General features: G+C 40.6%; 2 protein-coding genes across 5 annotated transcripts; one reads left to right on the top strand and one right to left on the bottom strand.

Moving 5' to 3' along the window:
* The first annotated feature begins 203 nt into the window (after positions 1-203).
* On the top strand, positions 204-14530 carry arhgef16 (Rho guanine nucleotide exchange factor (GEF) 16). The gene is made up of 15 exons (XM_062426403.1): positions 204-329; positions 1047-1671; positions 2368-2419; positions 3354-3517; positions 3853-3909; positions 6240-6400; positions 7677-7829; positions 7921-8050; positions 8733-8807; positions 8910-9002; positions 9134-9285; positions 10336-10518; positions 11372-11442; positions 13203-13304; positions 13403-14530. Exons 2-15 carry the CDS (start codon positions 1114-1116, stop codon positions 13540-13542), a joined length of 2091 nt encoding a protein of 696 aa, XP_062282387.1. The 5' UTR covers positions 204-329; positions 1047-1113; the 3' UTR covers positions 13543-14530.
* Positions 14297-19004, bottom strand: ybx1 (Y box binding protein 1). 4 transcript variants are annotated; one of them, XM_062426404.1, is made up of 8 exons: positions 18748-19004; positions 16943-17006; positions 16641-16674; positions 16466-16555; positions 15970-16314; positions 15572-15669; positions 14939-15225; positions 14297-14651 (listed from the first exon to the last, which is right to left on the bottom strand). In XM_062426404.1, the coding sequence occupies exons 1-7, from the start codon at positions 18851-18853 to the stop codon at positions 14985-14987; spliced, it is 978 nt and encodes a 325-aa protein (XP_062282388.1). In that variant the 5' UTR covers positions 18854-19004; the 3' UTR covers positions 14297-14651; positions 14939-14984. The 4 variants fall into 4 exon arrangements, with proteins under 4 accessions (XP_062282388.1, XP_062282390.1, XP_062282391.1 ...); XM_062426406.1 differs by having other exon boundaries at positions 15584-15669; XM_062426407.1 differs by having other exon boundaries at positions 16033-16314.
* Positions 19005-19160: the final 156 nt, after the last annotated feature.

The raw sequence follows: 19160 nt of genomic DNA, 5'->3' as shown, positions 1-19160 counted from the left end.
ACTGCTCAGAAATACAAATATGAAGCTGTCCTTAAGCGAAAAGTTGCCGCAAACCTTTTGCCTGAGAGTAAACCAGCATTTATCGATGATTGATTGACGCTCACCTGTAGTGACGTAAGCAGCTGGGCTCAATGGGCGCGTGCAAGCAGAGGAGGAAGTGAGTAAGAGAGAATACATATGTGACAGAGGGGAGCGGAGGACTACAGCTGCTTTTGCTGCTGCTGCACTTCTGGACTCACCGGTGGACCGCAGCTCCCACACAGCTCCTGGACTCACCTGTGATATCATCCCATAGAGAGTTTTCTGTGTTGTACTTTCACCCCACACAGGTAAGACGGCCGTGAACTGCTCTCAGTGTCTGTGTTTGCTGAGCTGCGTGTCAACTCGCTGTTATGGACCATGGGAATGTGAGGCAGACATTTTTCTTTCTCCCACCCTAATCCGTCTTTAAGGCAGCGGAGAAATTGGGGACTCAGACTTCTACTGGGAATGAAAATAGTCAAACAAGCTAATAAGTTGTTTTACTTCAAAGCCTTATAGAATGCATTTTAAAACCTCAATTAAACTCATTTCTTACCGCCCGACATGTCATTGTAATATTGTCACTGTAATATGTTTAGAATTGTGAGGTTACTGTGTGCACGCAACAGGTTAAAAGTATTAAGGCGTGTGAATTTGTTTACTTGTTTTTTCTGTGGCACAGATTTGCTGGAGCAGGTCTCCCTGTGTGTGCTTTTGTGTAGGCAAGTGCAGTGTAGGAGTGAACAGTGAGTCACGGGTTGAATGCCTTGATATTAGTTTGAGGACTGACACAACTGGCTGCTCTGGGGAATTGGATCACGGGTAAGGCTCAGTTTTGTGATGGGAAGGGATCTTGGAGCCCCACTGTAGGTCACTTGTGGTATTTGAGGGTCATCCAGACAAGAGACATTTACATAACTGCTGTTTTTCTCTGGTCTCCATTTAATGTGCTAGTTTATACACGTTGGGGGTTTTAACTGCTATCTCCTGTTTTGCATGCTATAATTTTGTCGACTCCTCTTCAGCCTCCTTCGATGTTGTAGGTGCTGAAGAGGTCAGTGGACCGGGCCAAGGTAACGGAAGGAGGACGCCATGTCTCATACCCAGTCAGACAGCTCTATGGGGGACCAGGCCCCTCTAATTCTGGAGAGCCAATTCTCCATAGAACTCCATATATCTGAGCCAGGTGATGAGTGCTGCGAGCCACAGAGCTCCCCCACACCGCAATCTGAAACATCTGTGCCCCAGGAGGATGTAGTAGACAAGCAGGTGCTTTTGAGCACCCACAGCGCAGCTGCGTTAAAGGTTGGCACCCATCAGCTCATACCTAAGAATTTAGCTGTGGCCAGCCGGCCTAAACACCGGCACCACACCACAGTGGTGACATTCCCATTGGGACTGGAGAACTCCAGCAGTGGGACCCGAAGCCGTCACTCAACTCAGGGGCCGGATGTGACCTGGGAGGATTATGACAGTGATGGAGACGGCTTTGCTTTGAGGAGGAACCGCAGGAACAAATCATATAGAGCAGCTGTGACCAGCCTGGACATTGAAGCTATGGCAAAGGGACAAGGGACTGCATCCACACTGAAACCTGTCAAAGAAGACATAGCAACCAGTCCTAGTCCGGCTCGCAGTCCTAGACGCAAGGTACATATCCTGACCAGGTGGAGTTCAAAGCATAATATTGTACTAGAAGTAGATGACTAATTGAAAATAGTGTAAAAATAGGGTTTTTAGTATATCAGAAACAGCCATTTAAAAAAAAAAAAACAATTTACCAGGATGAATAATGTCATGAAACTCAGTGTTTGAAATCTTGAAATCTATTTTTTTTTTTTAATTTTTTTTAAAGGTTTTGCCTTCAAAACTTAGTTTCAGTCTTGTAAAACCAGTTTTTTTATATTAGTTTTCACGGCTTTTCTGTCAGTTTAAAGTATATTATATTCAACCGTTTGTATGCAAGTGTTGATTTTGCCAGTTATATTCCTCAGATGAAAACAGAGCTGAGATGATACATTTTTGTTCCTCTTATAGCCTCAAAGATCACAGCCAGCATAGCCGTTAGCGTTGGCTGTGACCTCTGTAAAACTCTCCTTTAGTCATAGGGATGATGGTATGTTTCCACAACTGTTTCCTATCTTCCAGACCAGTGTTGAGGAAGTCCTCATAGGGGTTTTACCAGGCTATACTTCAAAAAATATAACCTGTAAAGACTGATAAAAGAAGCAGTGCTGAAGAGAGGAAGAGCTATCAAGAGTAAAAAGGGTATAATAAAAACATAGTATTCTAGTCAAATGCATTCCATATTGATAAACTCAGGCTTCTGTGCTATGTCCCCTCTAGCGAACCCTGGGAAGAAGAAGGAACCGGAACCAGCGTGGATCCTTTAAAGATGGTATGTTGATTATGTGTCACTCGTTCCACTTCTCTAAATGTGACCACAGGACTACAAATAATTATAAAAATAACAATGACCATTTTTATTGGATTGTGGAGGAGTTTTGTGTTGTTGAATATTGTTCACAGAACACTTGAATTGATTTGTGTACGTGTTCCGCCTATCTTTGAAAAGATCAGATCCCCTGAGGCAACAGCAGAAGGCCAAACAGGAAATCACTCACTCTGAACACTCCCGGTTGAATGTCAAAATGTTGAGTCTTGAATATAAAATTGTATTTCCTGTACCATCAGACATTGCCACTTCTCCAGTTTTAAATGTTTTGTTTTTTTAAACATTTTTTTCAGTTATAGTTATGTGGATATAGGAAAGGTTTACTGAAGAGAGTACACTCACTGGGCCAACTGCTCACAACAGCAAAGAGTCACTAAAATGAATCTTTTTAACTGAAATGAACACTGACACTGACTCTTTGTGGGCCATGATGTATGTTTTGATTTATTCTCTAAAATGTAAGAGCACTCATGTAAGATAAACATCATATTATAATCATAGTTCACCTGTACATTTAAGACATTTCAGTCACTTTATGGTCTCTGTATCATTCCAGTAATTAAACACTTCAGACCGAAACCTGCAATTGAATCGAGTTTACTATCAGCTTTATTCCAAACAGATGCATTTTCAACTTCCACGCTTTAGTTGTCACAGTGGCATGTTATTATGTTGACTGACATCACCTCTGCTGCCATGATACCTGTGACTTTCTGTCTACTTTTATTAGTATTTCCTCGCTCTAGGGTCATGAAACATTGTCTCACAGTGATGTAAACATGTGGCTGAATCTAAAGTGCAAAACTATATCACAAGCTGATATGGCTGAATTGACACTGTCAGGATGTCTCATTATTGTTGTGAATTTGATCCTCAGCTACACCGTGTCTCTACCAGGAGATACGTGAGCGAGGGCTACACTCTACCAACCAGGATGAGTTGCTGGATGACTTTGTGGTGGTGGAGCCACCTATTGAAGACCAGGGCATTGTCGTGAAGAGCTATCGGCCAGTACAGCTCACCTGGAGCCAGCTGCCACAGGTAAACCTCAAACTACTTCTTAATAACTTAATTCAGTTAGGATTCAAGCATACATACATAAAGTACATACATCTCTTCATGTATGTAATCTGATAAAATATTGTTATTGTTTCAAGGTAAGAGCGTGTTCCTAAAATGGTGTAATATAAAAGCTTACAGTTGCCGCTGCATAAGCTCCCACACTCTGTGACCCCTTGTGGGACTGATGTCAGAACATCTACTGTATCTGAGCGGCTTCAGGCGTTAACATTTAATTTTTACCATTTTTAACACACACATCTTAAATATGCAGTTGCATGTGATAACATTACATTCTTTTTGTATCTCCAACAAAGGTGAAAGATACAGATATCCTGACAATGATCACACCTCAAGAGAGAAAGAGACAAGAGGTAAGCGCGTGCCAGTGTGTGTGTAAGTGCTACTGTACATCACTGCCAAGTATGCCTACGGAAATGTCAGAGCGGGTTGAGTCAAATTTAACCATCAAAAACGCTGGAAATTTACAGTGCTTTGCTTTATTGTAAGATACCTGCAGGACAGTTCTCAAGCAGCTCAGTGACAGAATATTTTACATTTTTTAGATTGCAACCATAAGACGTTGTTTTTTGAGTCAGGGGCATTGACTAGACCATGCCATTTCAACAAAAAATATGCAGTTTCAGAAAACTGAGCTGCTCTACAATTTAAAATAGCATTTTCCTGTTTTGTGATGAAAACAAGTTCAGCAGTGTTGTTCAGTTCTTTCTGCAACTGAGATGGAGAGGAAAACCACCACAGCCCGCAGTTATAATAAACAGTTACTGGAATAATAATCTGTATCAGTAACCATTAATAGTTTTTATCCAGTGATTTAATATTGTGATTCCATAAACTTTGGGGGACTCACAATGGACAGATTAAAAAAAAACCAAAAAAAAACGGTCAAAACCGATGCAGCAGAGGTTGAGATACCTTGACTTTTAGTCCTTATTATGGCGTTTTCACACCTGTAGTTAATTTGCTTTGGTCCAAATCACTGGATGAGTTGCTACTTACTTGCAGAGTTTGTTTGTAACCAGACTGAGACCACCTCTTTAGCAAGGCCTAAGTCCAGTTGTTTTGGTATGCACCCGAGTGGGATTGCTATGTCCACACCTGCCCAAACCAACTGCAACATGCAAATGCTCTAGGGTTCAATCCAACCAAACTAAGGCAGGTGTGAAAACACCCATTAGTAAAGCACTAAAAACTACTGAATCTTTTCTATTTCCCATTGTGCAACTCAAAAGAATCTTTCCTTGGACCCTCCCTGTCTCCTAAGTATCCACTTCTTTCAAAACCTACACCTTGTAATACAGGCACGATCTTAAGCCCAGGCTAAGAAATTGTTTATCAAAAGCTTTGGAAAGCTTCCAGATGGCCACAGAAAACATGAAACTGATTTTACTAGTGCTCCTTGTGACAAGTGAACTGAACTTTGGGTGTAAAAATGGTGTCACTCTAAAATCTTGATTTTTATCCCACACCTGCCAACATTGTCTGGCAGTTTGGGTAGAAGGTTTTGTCAAAAGACTTCGTTGGAAATGTAGGAACACACTGAACAGAAGCAGACGTTGATAAAACCGGTTGAGCTAATGTGGCTATAGCAGCAAAGCCAATTACATTTTATCTTCCTCAAAAGCAACTGAGTACCCAAGATTGATAACATCTAAAGATTGTAAGAGGATCTGATGGTGGATTTTCCCTTTTGGTTATGTGCCTTCAATAGCAGTCTGACAGTAGATGTTTTGTCAATACCAAAGGTCCACTCTGTGTGCAATACAGCCCTTGAATAAAGCCACACCCTGCCTGTGTAATCAAGTTCAGTCCGTCTGCTGCACAGCTGCTTGCCTCACTCTATTGTACCTTTAGTCCTATAGGTCTAAAGGTACTAAAGTTATAGTGCTCAGGCAGCTTGATCCAGATCTACAGCTATCCGTAGCAGTTTTAATGCTACTGTTTAGGGATATGAAAGCATTTGTGGGAACTTTGTGAAGTAATAAGATTTGAGATTTGAGATTTCTTCCTGAGAAGTACTTTTCTTGATTTAATTCAGCTAATGCCCTTTGGTCCTTTCTGAGCTACTTCCCAGGAAGTAGTGTGTGGAAGGTGTGTCATTACCACGTGATAGCTCACCTACTGTAAGATCCTCAACACAAACAGCAGTGTTCAACTCAACCCTGTAATGCAGTAAAAACCTTGATCACTACTACAAATCAGTCACTGCGGTTGTGTCTGATGTGTTGCTGTCTGGATCTGTCTTGCTGTCTGCAGTTATATACTTTTCTCATACTCATGGATACGTTTTTACTGAACCTGTCAGCTGAAAATACACATCAATAAACATCAGTGGTGTTACTCAGTCTAAAGATTCACCATTCTGATCCAATATTGAACATGCAAGGAGATGTTTGCCAAGGAGGAAAACAGATAGACTAATATCTCCACCAACGGCAGCCTCAGTAGACCAGAATGCATTTCAGCTACATCAGATAAATTATTTTGTGTAAGGGGCATAAGCTTTGCACTTTGTTGATTTTGAAGAAACCGGCTACTGCTTTGCTTTGTTCACTTACACAAAGTGAAAATCATCAAGCTTCTAACAGCAAAAGAATCACATGATGGTTTTGACCTTTTTTAGGAATTAAAACTAAAATTCGAGTACATCTTGCATATGCATTTTTGTGTGGTCATTTGACAGGCCATCTTTGAACTCATGACCTCGGAGCATTCCTACCTGCACAGCCTGGGCATCCTGGTACGTCACTTCCAGAGCAGTGAAGCTCTGAGGAAAACGATGACGGCCACAGAGCATCATCACCTCTTCTCCAACATCTCTGTCATTCAACAAGTCAGCAAACGGTGGGCTCAACACTCTCATAGTCATTGCTTATGTGTGCATGTGTGTGAGAGGGCGGTAGAAAACCTAGGTCAGGGGGTGTTTTGCCACCTTGTGGAAAAAAATAATCTGATGATGCTATCAGTGTGTGAAGCAGTGTAATGGCTGCTTATCTGCATGTCTACAGGACTTTTAAGATTTTAAATGGGCCTGCACATTGTGTGGTTTTTTTGTCACACATTTAGATTTATTACCACTGAGACACAGTCTCAAGTGGAAAATGGATTGATTTTAAAGTTTGAAGGAAACTGTGTGCTCTCAGCTTGTCTTCAGTATCCTGTAGGCTCTATCAACATGTTAAAACACGCAAGCCAAACTGGTTCTGCTGCCTAGCTGCTACGAGTGGTATTCCCAAGCTTTAAGATGATAATGGGTTTGAGACCATTCTGTGTTGCTATCTGCATTGCTGGCTACTTCAATGAATACATGAATAACAACAGATTTAGCAGGAAAAGAACCCTTCCTCTTTGTTTGATCCTTATGTTTGCAAGTAAAACAGGATCTGTGAACCTAGAAGAAATTAGATGTTTCTCACAAGCTGCTGACATGTTTTATCTGTTATGCAGTATCTGTGTGTGAATGTATGTCTGTCGTTGCTTTCTGGGTTGGGCTGTTGGTGTCATTTTACTCCTTTTTGTAAAAATGGCACTTTGCAGGGGTGTGGCTGAAAGTCATTTATCATATGTTTGCAAAGCCACTAGTGTAAAGCATTTACAAAACTTGTGGTTAAATGGAATTATCTGGATTTTTCAGCAATGAAATAAAGTTTCATTTTAGTATATTTTGAGCCTGAAATGATCAGGATCTGTGTATTTTCTGGATTGTTCTGAGACTGTTGACATGTTTTAGTTAAATGGAAAAGGCAGCTAACTGTTTTAAAAAGAACAAGCTCAATTTGAGTCTTTTTAACTGTGACAAACTGATATCAGGATAGTAACTTCAGTTAGTAAACAAATCCCATGATAACAAAATGTCATTCGTAACATAAAGTCTCTAGTTCATTATATATTGCTATAACAGACTCATCAGGACATAAAAGACTGCAAATGTATCTATCCATTCCTGTCCTTATCACATACTAATATCCTGACATTTAAAACCTTGAGGTTAGTCACATTCAGTAACGATGTCCTCACACAGCTGTGTGTGTATCCAGCTCAGGTAATTGGTCTGTGGGAGGAAAAACAGTCTTTTTCTTTCATTACTAACTTCCCCTTCTCTCTCTCTCTGCATTTTCAGGTTTTTTGAAGACCTTGAACGTCGTCACTATGACAACCCAGTAATTCGGGACATTAGTGATATAGTTCAGCAACACGCTGCCCACCACTTTGAGCCCTACATTGTCTACTGCTCGAACGAGACCTTCCAGCAGAGGACGCTGCAGAAGCTGCTGTGAGTAGCAGAACCAACTGCATAGTGTTATTGACTTTCTGCATTAAAAGGCGGGATTAGCTAAACGTCCCTTTTTCTTCCCATCTAACAGGACTAGTAATACTGCGTTCAAAGAGACCCTGAAGCAAATTGAAGGAAGCAGTGAATGTGGAGGCCTCCCCATGATCTCTTTTCTCATCCTTCCCATGCAGCGGGTCACCAGACTGCCACTGCTGCTGGATGTCAGTTGAACCTTTTATTTTCCTTTTTGAACAGCTCTCAAACCCAAAAGTGAAACGGTATCTAGTCAAAAAATCTGTTTGCAGGTGTACACTTTGAGAATGAGGAACTTTTCTAAATAACTAAATTTCCTTTGTCATTCAAGGGATTTTTGAGTTGATTGTAAAACACATGGAAGCATATTTCCTAAGAGATTGGAAACATTATTATATACAGCCTTGACAACTTTAAATCACCTGATCAACCCTACTTTGTTTTATGGCCTGCAAGTTGAGAGCTACTTTATCTATATTCCTCAAGTTTGGTTAGTAGTTATTCCATAAAGGTCATTTTTTGGCTGTAACTATAATTTTAGGTATGCATTTGTCACATTATCTCTGTGCTGTTCAATTTTGTCAGTCTGTTAAGTACTTAAGTATTATTTATATAACTTTTATTTGATAAAAATTCATAAAAATGTTAACGAACATAATCAAAAAATCTATTTAAACTAATGTAAAAGTGAACAAATATGTATACTTTTGGTTCTTATTCATGACTATGACAATGCATGTACTGTTTATACAGATGCACAAGAAATAATAGGTAATTAGTCATTAATAGTTTAGGAAGATTCAGTAGATTGCCTTGCTTACAGGAATAAACAACCTTTGAGAGTTTGATGCCTTTGTTTTCTGTTTTCAGACAATTTGCCAGAAAACTCCAGACAAGACGGCAGAGTACTTTGCTGCTGTTTGGTCACTGCACGCCATCAGCAAGGTCGAGATGCTCAAAACAACTCAGCTGTGTCCTGTATCTCTATCTCCTTATCCCCACATTTTAAGATTTTGATTATTATTATTGTTTTTATTATCTCAACAGTTGGTCAGTAGCTGCAATGATGGAGCAAGGCGTATGGAGAGGACAGAGCAGATGTATACCATCCAGAAACAGATGGACTTTGGTAAAATCAAGGTAAGAGCATGTTGGCTATGGATGTGGATAAAAACAGCAAGAAATATAATGCAACAGGACTGATTTCCATTGTGTAGTAATAAAAACATCCAGTTTGCTAACCTGGAGTAATGATTATTTTGTCCTCACAGCCATTTCCACTGGTGTCATCTTCGCGTTGGCTGATGAAGCGTGGCGAGCTGGCTGTCTGCACTGAAGAGCTCAGCATCTGGAGGGCTTTCAGCCACAGGAGCTACTACCTATTTCTCTTCAATGATGTACTGATCATCACCAAGAAGAAGAGGTCAGTGGGAGCTTGTTTTCAATACTATTAACTGAAATATTACTGGATATGAAAATGGCCTTCGTGTGCTGTGATGATTTTCACAAGCATTTTAATGTTTTCCCTGTGTTTTACTCAATTTAATTTGATATATAAAGTGATTTGTAGCTCTAAAGAGAGCTCTGTAAAGTCTGATAAATTACATAAAGTGATATCAAACAAATAAATAAAATAAACAGCTTATGTGGCTCAAGGCTACATTAGCTGCTACTTGCATAACATATGTGAATCTGGACCAGATCAGTGCTGTTAACTTAATCAAGTTGAGTTGCATTATGGCTAATGTAGGCTGGTTCTCTGCATTGATTTTGATCCTTTTTAAATTGCCTTTTGTGAATCCAACAATGTTATAGGGATGGAAAGCTGAATTGATGGAGTATTCTTTTTAAAGCCTCTTAACGTACCAAATTACTTTTTAGAATAAAAATGAACCTAGCTACAGAAAACAAATGTCTGAACCAGTTTTTATGAGTTTTGTGGTTATTACCTCGAGACTCATGTGGACACTGAGCAGGTCCAGCTGCAGGTCAGCAGGGAACATGAGAAACAGAGAGGAGAGGAAGGGGACGGAGCAGGGAGAGAGCATGGATGTGGTGCATGCATACTTGGGAATTTTCAATCTTGCATTCAGCATGTCAGCTCAACAGAGTGTAGCTTTCTGTTTTGAGTTAGGGAGAAACAAAACAATGTCATCTCAGAGGAGGGAGTTGCCTGCACACACTGAAGTCATTTTCAGGGTTGTAAAGTCAACACTGTGACCCAGTCATCAGGTGATCTAGGAGATCCTATTAGCAGATACTCAAGGAATGTGTGTGTGTGCGTGTGTGCGCGTGTGTATCTGTCTTAACAGTAGATAGTAAAATTGTAGCCACACAACAACGTGTAAATAGGTCACTAAAAATCAAATTTCTGTGAATGTTGCTTCATGTTGGGACCAGAGGACATGATCTGTCAGATAACAAATATACTGCACATTAAAGCCTGAGTGAAAAAATGTGTTTGTTTGGCCAGTGAGGAGAGCTTTGTGGTGATGGACTACGCCACTCTGGAGAATGTGGATGTGGAGGTCCCGGTCGATGCAGAGGGACGGATGTCTCCGCCTGCCAAGAACAGCTCCTATCTGTCTTTCAGACTGCTGATGAGCAGGAACAGTGAGGGGAGACCGGAGCAGACCTGCCTGGTGGCAGAGTCCAGGTACTGCTGCTGTACTTCAGTGGTTAAGATATTATCCAAAGTCAAAATTAACATCTCAAAACACTGCATTTAAGTATTAAACAGCAACGGATGATGGACATTTGTAACAATTACTGCAGCTGAACATCTGATTTTAAATTCTTTGTCAAATATAAATGAATATATAAATGCATAGATAATCCTGTTACCACTGAATGCTGAGTGTTTAATTTAAGGCAGCCTCTTGAAAAAGTGTTTTGTGTTTTAAAGTCCCCTTCCAGCCAAAAATATATTTTTCTTTGTTCCTACTGTGTGCCAAATGATGTATGTTCAGGGTTTGCCACTCAGAGATTTTTTTTACGCATTCATCTGCTGAAAGTGAAAGTTACTCTGTGATCACCAAAAATCAGATTCATGATCAGAGCAGATATTTGTAACATCTCCACTAACTTTCAAGACAATTCTGGTCCAATATTCATATAATAATATAATACTTACACAAGTGCAATGTGAAAACGTGAAGTCTCCCGTGCACAAACACTGTGAATGAACTCTACAGTGTGTCTACAGTGTTTTTTATTTAAAAGAGTGAGACGGAGGAGATGCCATTTTAAGGATTTTAACATGATAATTATCCTTGTTCTGAAAAAAAACAACAACAAAAAACAAACTGTCTGGAAGGCATCTTGATCAAAATCACATTCACATGTGTGAACTGGAAACCAAATGTTTTGTGTCTGGCTCCCTCTGCTGACAGAAGCTTGAATACCGTCCTGAAATACTTCTATGCAGTTCATTTATAAGAAACATTTTATCACATGTAGATGACACTGGGTTTGGAGTTCAATTGTGCTTATTTGTCTCTATTGCTAAGGGTGGACCGGGCTCGTTGGATAGTTGCTCTCAAAGAGCACAAGGAGGCGGGAGTCATCACATGTAAAGATGGTAAGTCATTGTGCTTTATTTACCAAGGGTGCAAGCATTCTTTTAAATTTACTTTGAGTTGACTCTGAGTTTCAATGTGTACTGGAATTATTTCCATTAGTGGGAACTAATGACAAGTTAGTTCTCTTACCATGGAAGCTTTTGAGCAGTTTGGCAATACAGTGTGCTGCACAGAGTACAGATAGTTTGCATTTAATTATTGGTTCCAAAAAGAAGTCTGATTGTCTGACATATGGCCCTTTTCAAGGGTTTTGGAAATGCAACAAAACCTACGGGAAATTTTACTTATCACTTGATTTATTACCTGAGTAAATGCTAGTTTCAAGTCTTCAATACTGCATGATGTTCATTTTGTAAATTATGGCCCCATTTAATTTAAATTGTATGATAAAGAAGTGTATGCTTTAGGGCATGGCTACGTTGTGACTGAAAATTTGCTACCACTACAACAACATTGGTTTGGTAATGTAAACATGACGTAACTAGGCGGAGACTTTGCCATCACTAGTTCAGGATGTTTTCTGTTCATGAAAGTTAATTGTAATATTTTGGTCACCTAAAAAGTCTTATTCAGCATTTGGTTGAACTGAAAGACCTTCTAAAGAGTAATTTATTCAGTTGTTCTGGTAAGTTCATTTTGTTTTTAATGGTTTTAAACCATTTTTGTTTGTGAAAGTTAGCATTAGCATTATCACAGTTAACCATAGACTGTTAATTCACAGTGCTAACCAAGTTACGCTAGCTTTAGTGGGAGCTCCACCCTCTTGTCTTGTACCTTAAATAGAGGCAGACATATTGGACGTCCACCTCCACAGTTGACAGGAAATCACATGACCTTATCAGTGGAAGTTGGTCTTTTTCTTGTTGTTCGTTTTCCCATGAAGTAGTACTTATAAAAAATACATACAAATATGCTATGTATAAAATGTGTTCATTAGAAATATATTTTAAGTTAACTGACTCTTAAAGGCTTTAGACAATATTTTAGATTAAGAACTTTGCAATGAGTAGAGTTATTATTATTAAAAATATGCCAATATATAGTTAATTTAGTCTTTAAAAAGTTGCCAATCATTTTAAATGTTCAATGTAATGTTTTGAAACATGTATTTATATTACCAGAGCAAGTGTGGAATAATAATACAGAATTGTGATTTCACTCCATCTCATTAAAAAATTTTAAAAAAGCAGTTGCCCCAATCTGCCACTGAGTGTCACTGTCGCACCGCTCTGTAGGGGCGTGCAGGGTGCTGCTGTAGTGAATCCGGCTGTGTTGAATCCAGAGAAATGAAAGAAAAGAGACAGTTGAAATTACAAAAACAACTAAAAAAATCCCCATAAACCTTGATCATCTGTAAAAAAAATAAATAAATAAATAAAAATTAGTAGAAGAAAATCTCAAAACATGCATCCCTGAATGTTAAGTCATAATGTCCAATTGATCATGTTAATACAAATAAAACATCCTTGTGAGACCGTGTTAATGTTATACTGTATTTAAAACAAAACCATTACACATACAGTACTCGCGACTGTATCCATGTTTAATGTTCAATGTTCAATATTGAATATTGTTATCAAAGGGAAAATGACACACCCCAGTAAGTAATGTGTTCTAGATATCCCAACAGTGGGCACACAATGTGTTTTTATAATACAATGTAGTTTTTCATTGACGGTAAAATTCAGAAAAATGTCATATTCAACATAAAAGTGCTGGAGTTTTACAAACTACATCGCATTATGGGAATATGTTTCAGGTCTACCACAGTATGAGGCCACCAAAGCCTACATGCCAAAGGAACCAGATGAGCTGGGGCTGCAGCAGGCTGAGATCGTCATCGTTTTTCAGCAAGAAGAGGGTGAGGCCTTGTTTGTCTCCATTGTTACCTGTAATACACTATCAAACCCAGAACCTTGTGTCAACGCCTTTTCTACTAAAACTTTCTGCTCTTCCTAGCCTGGTGCTTTGGGGAGAGAATGCGAGATGGAGAAAGGGGCTGGTTTCCTGCCAGCTGTGCCACAGAGATCACCAACCGCACTGCCATGGAGAACAACGTGCAGCGCATGAAGCGCCTACGTAAAGAGACAAATGTATGAGATTCTCAGTGTCTAAGACTGTCATTGATGAATCATATACTGAACACAGGAACTGCATGAATTACAGTAACAGTGTCCCAGAAGTCCACAACCAAGAGACAGAGACTAAACAGGATATTAAAGTCTCTAATGGCGTCCTGGTGCCCCAGTGGTCCCTACTCTGAATACAGCCAGGGTTCAAATTTCATTTTGCTCTGTCAGACTACCTTTTTTTTTTTTTTTTTTTACTTGAGTTACTACTGTAGGAATTTTTACTCAACATGTACAGCACTCACTGTAATTTCCTTGGTGTGGATGTAAATTTACTTGATTTAGTAAATACTTAACTTTAGATTCAGTGTATGATTTTATTTAAAATCTAGATGCTATAAAATGTAATTCTTTTGCCTATATACATTTAACAAACAGTTGCATGCAAAAGAATTTCAAGTATGTTTCCTACACTTTGCTTAAGTCCTATCACTTCAACTCAAGAAGGAACTTGAATCTAAATCTTGGCTGCATCTTGTTCTATTGTGTGTTAATGTCAATTAAAGAGACTGTAGTTGATGTCCTAGTGTACAATAAGTTTTTGGCCACAGAATCAAGTTTTGGAAAAGATGGTATTTTAAATGTAGTTTAGTATGCTGTGGCATTGTTTGGTTATGTTGAATAAATATTTACTGCAATAAGACTACCTGAAATGAACAAATAACACTCCCAACAGTCTTCTCTCATTTCTTTACCAGAAGAAAATAAAACCCACACAAGACCATTTTCCTGGTTTCTGGACTTTTATTTGAGCTTGCGTTCTGTTAAAATGTTTTGAATACATAAAAAGTTATTTAAAAATGTCAAACTGACCAGATATCAAATTTCCATTTTTTCTTTAAAAACCATTTGGTGTAAAAACTTAGGACAGATTTAGAAAAACATTTGCAGTTTCCCCAAAACGTTTTGTAGCTGTCACATAAAAATAAGGAGAAAAACAAAAAAAAACAGGTCTGCATAGATTCTGCAGGCAATCGGTGGTAATCTGGTCAAATGCATGGTGCAAGCTTGTGACGATCGTCAAGTCAAATCTTTATTGCTCAGATCTTGTTTGATGTTTCTTCTTGTTGACAAAAAAACTGTAAAAAAAAAAAGAAAAGCATCATATTAGTCCATTGTTTATCTGTATGCTGCTTTTTTATTGAACATTTTCAAACAATTGGTTTAGTCATGTAGGGTGCTGCAAGCTAGAGTTGGCTACAAATGCGTATCATCACCAGACAGCAGAAAATAATCCAAATCCCGAAGCTGCTGTTCATATGGAAGCGAGACAATAGCCAGAGGGCTCTATGGTGCCAGACAGTTTACTTTATCAAATCCACTGCATTACCTCATGCTTTGGATCACCATGAGGATATAGACTCACCCGGACGATGGTAAAAGATGGTAGGTGCCGGTGGGCAGGTTGTTTCCTACTCAGCCCCACCCTGCTGGGCCTCGGGAGCGGACGTTTTCTCTGCAGATGGGTCACCTCCTGTCTTGGCCTCCTTGGTTTCTGGGCCGGGTTTGCCACCAGTCTGTGGGCGTCTGCGGCGGTAGTTAAAGTTACGGCGATAACGCCGCTGGCGGGGCTGTTGGTTCTGACCACCTTCGCTGCCCTGATTCTCCTTGTCCTCCTCACCGTCCCGCACCGGTCTGGGACGGGGTGGACCTCTGGAATGTACAAGCAAAATGTTGTAAGCAAACATGAGGTATACTATAACTAAGAACTGGAAATCTCATGCAAAGAATAAATTATCCACTGATAAAAGATGCAGTTCAAAAGTCACAAGACAATTGTGATTATAAAAAAAGAGAAAAAAAGGGAAAATTTGAATGCACAGCTGCAATTTGAGTTTAGGCTGCAATAAAGGGAGAGTTTCTCTGGGCAAAATAAGTGCCTTTATTATTATGCAAGGGTTAATTTATAAGCAGAAAATTGGTGACTTTAAACTAGGACAGCCCCATCTTTTACTCTCCCATTTTTGCAGCCCTGCGTCAATGAAGCCAACATGCAAACCTTGGTCTGAACCTTGGTCGGAAGCCTCTGTAGTAGTTCTGCCTCACTGGTTTGTTGCCCTGGTCTGGACCTCCCTGGCTCTCATCACCCTCACCTCCCTGAAAGCAAACAGATCAAACTACTGACAAACAAGCTTTAGAACATTTGTCATGTAGTGTAGAGCTTTATGTTGAGGCTGATATAAGTGGGATATCAGGTAGCTCTGTACACACAAGATTAGGGGCCTATTTCAATCATTTTGATAGATATAGTGGCAAGACCCCCGATACACCAATTGTTCACAACCACGTGAGTTTTGAAGAGGAGAGGGTCTCTAGTTGCCTATGACATGTTAACCTTCCACACTGTCATAGGATGCCTGGGTGCCTGCTTCAGGTGGAAGCCCTGTGACGGCGTACCTCAGTCATCTCTCCTCGTGGTGCGTTGGTGTACGGGGGCCGGCGGCCGTAGCGTCTACGTACAAAGTATGGCGGGTAGCGCCGTCTGCCAGGGTAAGCGGGCCTGCGCTGCGGTGGCTGTGAGTCTCCTTCAGGGGCGCTCTCTCCCCCGTCACGGCTGCCTTTGTCACGGCCTCCACTGCCTGGCTCACCCTCTCCGTCACTCTGGTAGTTCTCTGGATAGTCTCCACCACGGGGAGGGCCCCTCCTTCTGGGGTAGCGCCGATAGCGGTTTCTGTCAGCGGCGTACTTACTTCCCTGGACTGCAACGCCTCCTGGGCCAGTGACATTTGCTGCCTCTGCTCCCTGTGGATTTTTGTAATATAATACATTTTTAAAAAGGCAATAATCAAAATTAATAATTTATAGTTTTGAATTTTAGAAACTAATTTAATTTTGTTTGTTAAACAAAACTCTGAATTTACTCTCAAAAGTGACTGCATTAACAACCACATACCTTTTCTCCCTCAACTACATCAAACTCCACAGTTTCTCCATCTCCAACACTGCGAAGGTATTTCCTCGGGTTGTTCTTTTTGATGGCTGTCTGAAATTGTGAATAGTTCAGATTTAAGATTTTACATTCATCATTTAAAATGAACAAAAATGCAATAAAACTACTTTCAACTTACCTGGTGTACAAAAACGTCCTCTTTTGTATCATTCCTAAACAAAAGAATAAACCACTTAGTTACATCTAGTTAGCAGTATCCCGTTGAGTTACAACAATGCATACGTTGACAGATTGTAACTAAACCAGCAAATGTAAGCATTAATTAAGTGCAGCGTGTAACTACAGCATGGAGACCAGTAGACAAATCGTCTGGTTAGCATCGTAAGCAAATCAAAGCCATAATAGGATTGGGAATGTTCCTGCACACACAGGTGATTTCAGGGTCTTTGGGAAGCTGTGATGGGGGTAGGGTCCACATACCTGTTGATAAAACCATATCCATTCCTGACGTTGAACCATTTGACTGTACCCAAGACTTTTGTTGCTGCAATGACATAAAACATTAGATTATTAACCAAGTATAAGCTTAAGTCATTTCGTTATACAATATAATGTTAGGATAACATAAATGACAAGATTCTAACTAACCTCTCCAGCTACACGAGGCATGAGAAACTTGAAAGGAATCAAATAACGACAGATGATTGAAAACTAACTAAGGCCACAGATAATTTGAGTTATATTTAACTCCCAACTGTCACTCTTTTTATAGACCCTGATGCTTAGGGGTGCCCTGTGCCAGCTGCACTTGGTGTGAGGCACACGCCCAGAATATTATGAGCCAGTAATGACTACCCTACTTCTCATGTAGCTCGAATGGCTTCTTGATAGCCACATTATCCGTGACTATGTCGTAAGGAGCGGCTTTGGTGATAACGTAGGCTATGTTCCCCGTTTCAAAGTTAAACATCTACAGAGCTACTGCCCCATTTCAAACCGCACTGCTCAGCACTCAGCGCTCCCCACGTGGTGGTGTCGCGTCCGGAAGCAGGCATCGAGCCCAGCTGGCTTGTTAGCATAGCTACCTGGGTCTCAACCATGTGGTTGGATTGGAGCCAGCAAGCGGAAATAATCTTAGGACATGAGATAGTGTCTATTGTGACTAAAGGTTATGTCAGGCCGAATAGAAATAGATCGATGTGTGTGTTTTCGGCGAACAGACGCCTAAACGGCGAATGAAGCCAGTGGAATTATACGGCGGACATTTTGGGTTGGCCCCTTCAGCCTTGTAAATAGCTAACGTTAGCTGGATAGGCTAACGGCCATGCTAACGACACGCTCAACTAATATAGGCCGCAATTATAGCTCATGAATTAGAGCGAAATTCGACAAGCGTTGGGAGTTGTGTTCTGGTGTGTTTTTTTTAAATAAGCATCTGTATGAAAGTTTGCCCCCATGCTGTCCGAAAGTTTTAGCGTATGTTTCGACTCTTTTGAACCAGGCTCTTTGGTGTGAACAAAGAGACGGCCAGCAGCTAGCCTGTTTTCGACGACAGTAGTCGTGGCCGGTAAAGTGAACACTGTAAAATAACTTAACTATTAAGTGTGAGCCGCTAGAAAAACTATAAATCACGTTTACGTTGTAACGTCCCCCAGTATTCTGTAACCCTTACACCAACCCGGCCCTGCAAACGGCTTCTATTAACTTCAACGGTCGCGCATGTGACGGCCGGCCGGCAACATGGACGATAAGAGGCCGACGAACCGGACAGATTAGCCGGCTAACGTTGAAGGATTACCTCTGCCCATAGTATATTCTCATCTGAAATCAATGCAATTCCTTGGGGCAACTGCTCATAATTTACATCTTGTATCATTTTAAACAAAGAGTGGTAAAAAGGCAAAGGCAGTGTTGATGTCAACCATCCATCTACGGTTAACGTTACCAACTGACATTTTTGAATTTGTGTTAACGTTAAAACCAACGTTAATTTAACCGACAGCAAAGAGAAATACATTTAACTTAACATGTTATATTACACACTAATTCATAGACACCCGACAAATTATCCAAAAATCGATTATATTTTGTGGTCGGTAAAATTAATTATTTTTTTGCCATTGTCGTGTACTGTGTTTAAACAGTAATGTCAGATTGTTAACATGGTGATTCATCGCAGTATTGAGACGGTGATCGGCTTGATAATGTTTGCAACGGCCGCTTTTGGTGCATCGCCTCCACCGTATAGCTAACTTAGCTAACTAGCTCACTTCCAGTAGTCTTACCGATGACCTTCTTATCCCCCGCGGAAGCTGCGGCTGCCGGGCTGGATGGGCTCTCCGCATCGGCAGCAGGCTGCGGCGGTTGTTGTGTCTCGGCCTCGCTGCTCATGGTTGGTTACTGGTTGGTAATGGCTTCTGCCGGCGGCGGCTCTCTGCTGTGTTTCCCGGTGCTAGATGGTAACCTGGGCCGGCGGTGGTGGGGGCTACTGCCTTCGGGCTCTCTGCTTTCCTCTTTCCGCTCCCGTTGCCGATCGAACTGGGCAGAACGTGAAACTGTGCCGGGGAATGTTCCTGCCGAGGTGTCCCGCCCCACTAGTCCCCCAATTGGCTGGAATGTGTAACGGAAAACAAAAAGCGCTCCCATTGGTTAATACAACTGTCAATTTTTTTTGTGTGAAGCGTTTACTTATAATGAT

Source organism: Scomber scombrus, chromosome 10 (genome assembly GCF_963691925.1).
Source record: "Scomber scombrus chromosome 10, fScoSco1.1, whole genome shotgun sequence".
In the NCBI taxonomy this organism is placed as follows: domain Eukaryota; kingdom Metazoa; phylum Chordata; class Actinopteri; order Scombriformes; family Scombridae; genus Scomber; species Scomber scombrus.
The sequence above is the reverse complement of the archived record's forward strand: the minus strand, read 5'-3'. Positions and strand labels throughout refer to the sequence as shown.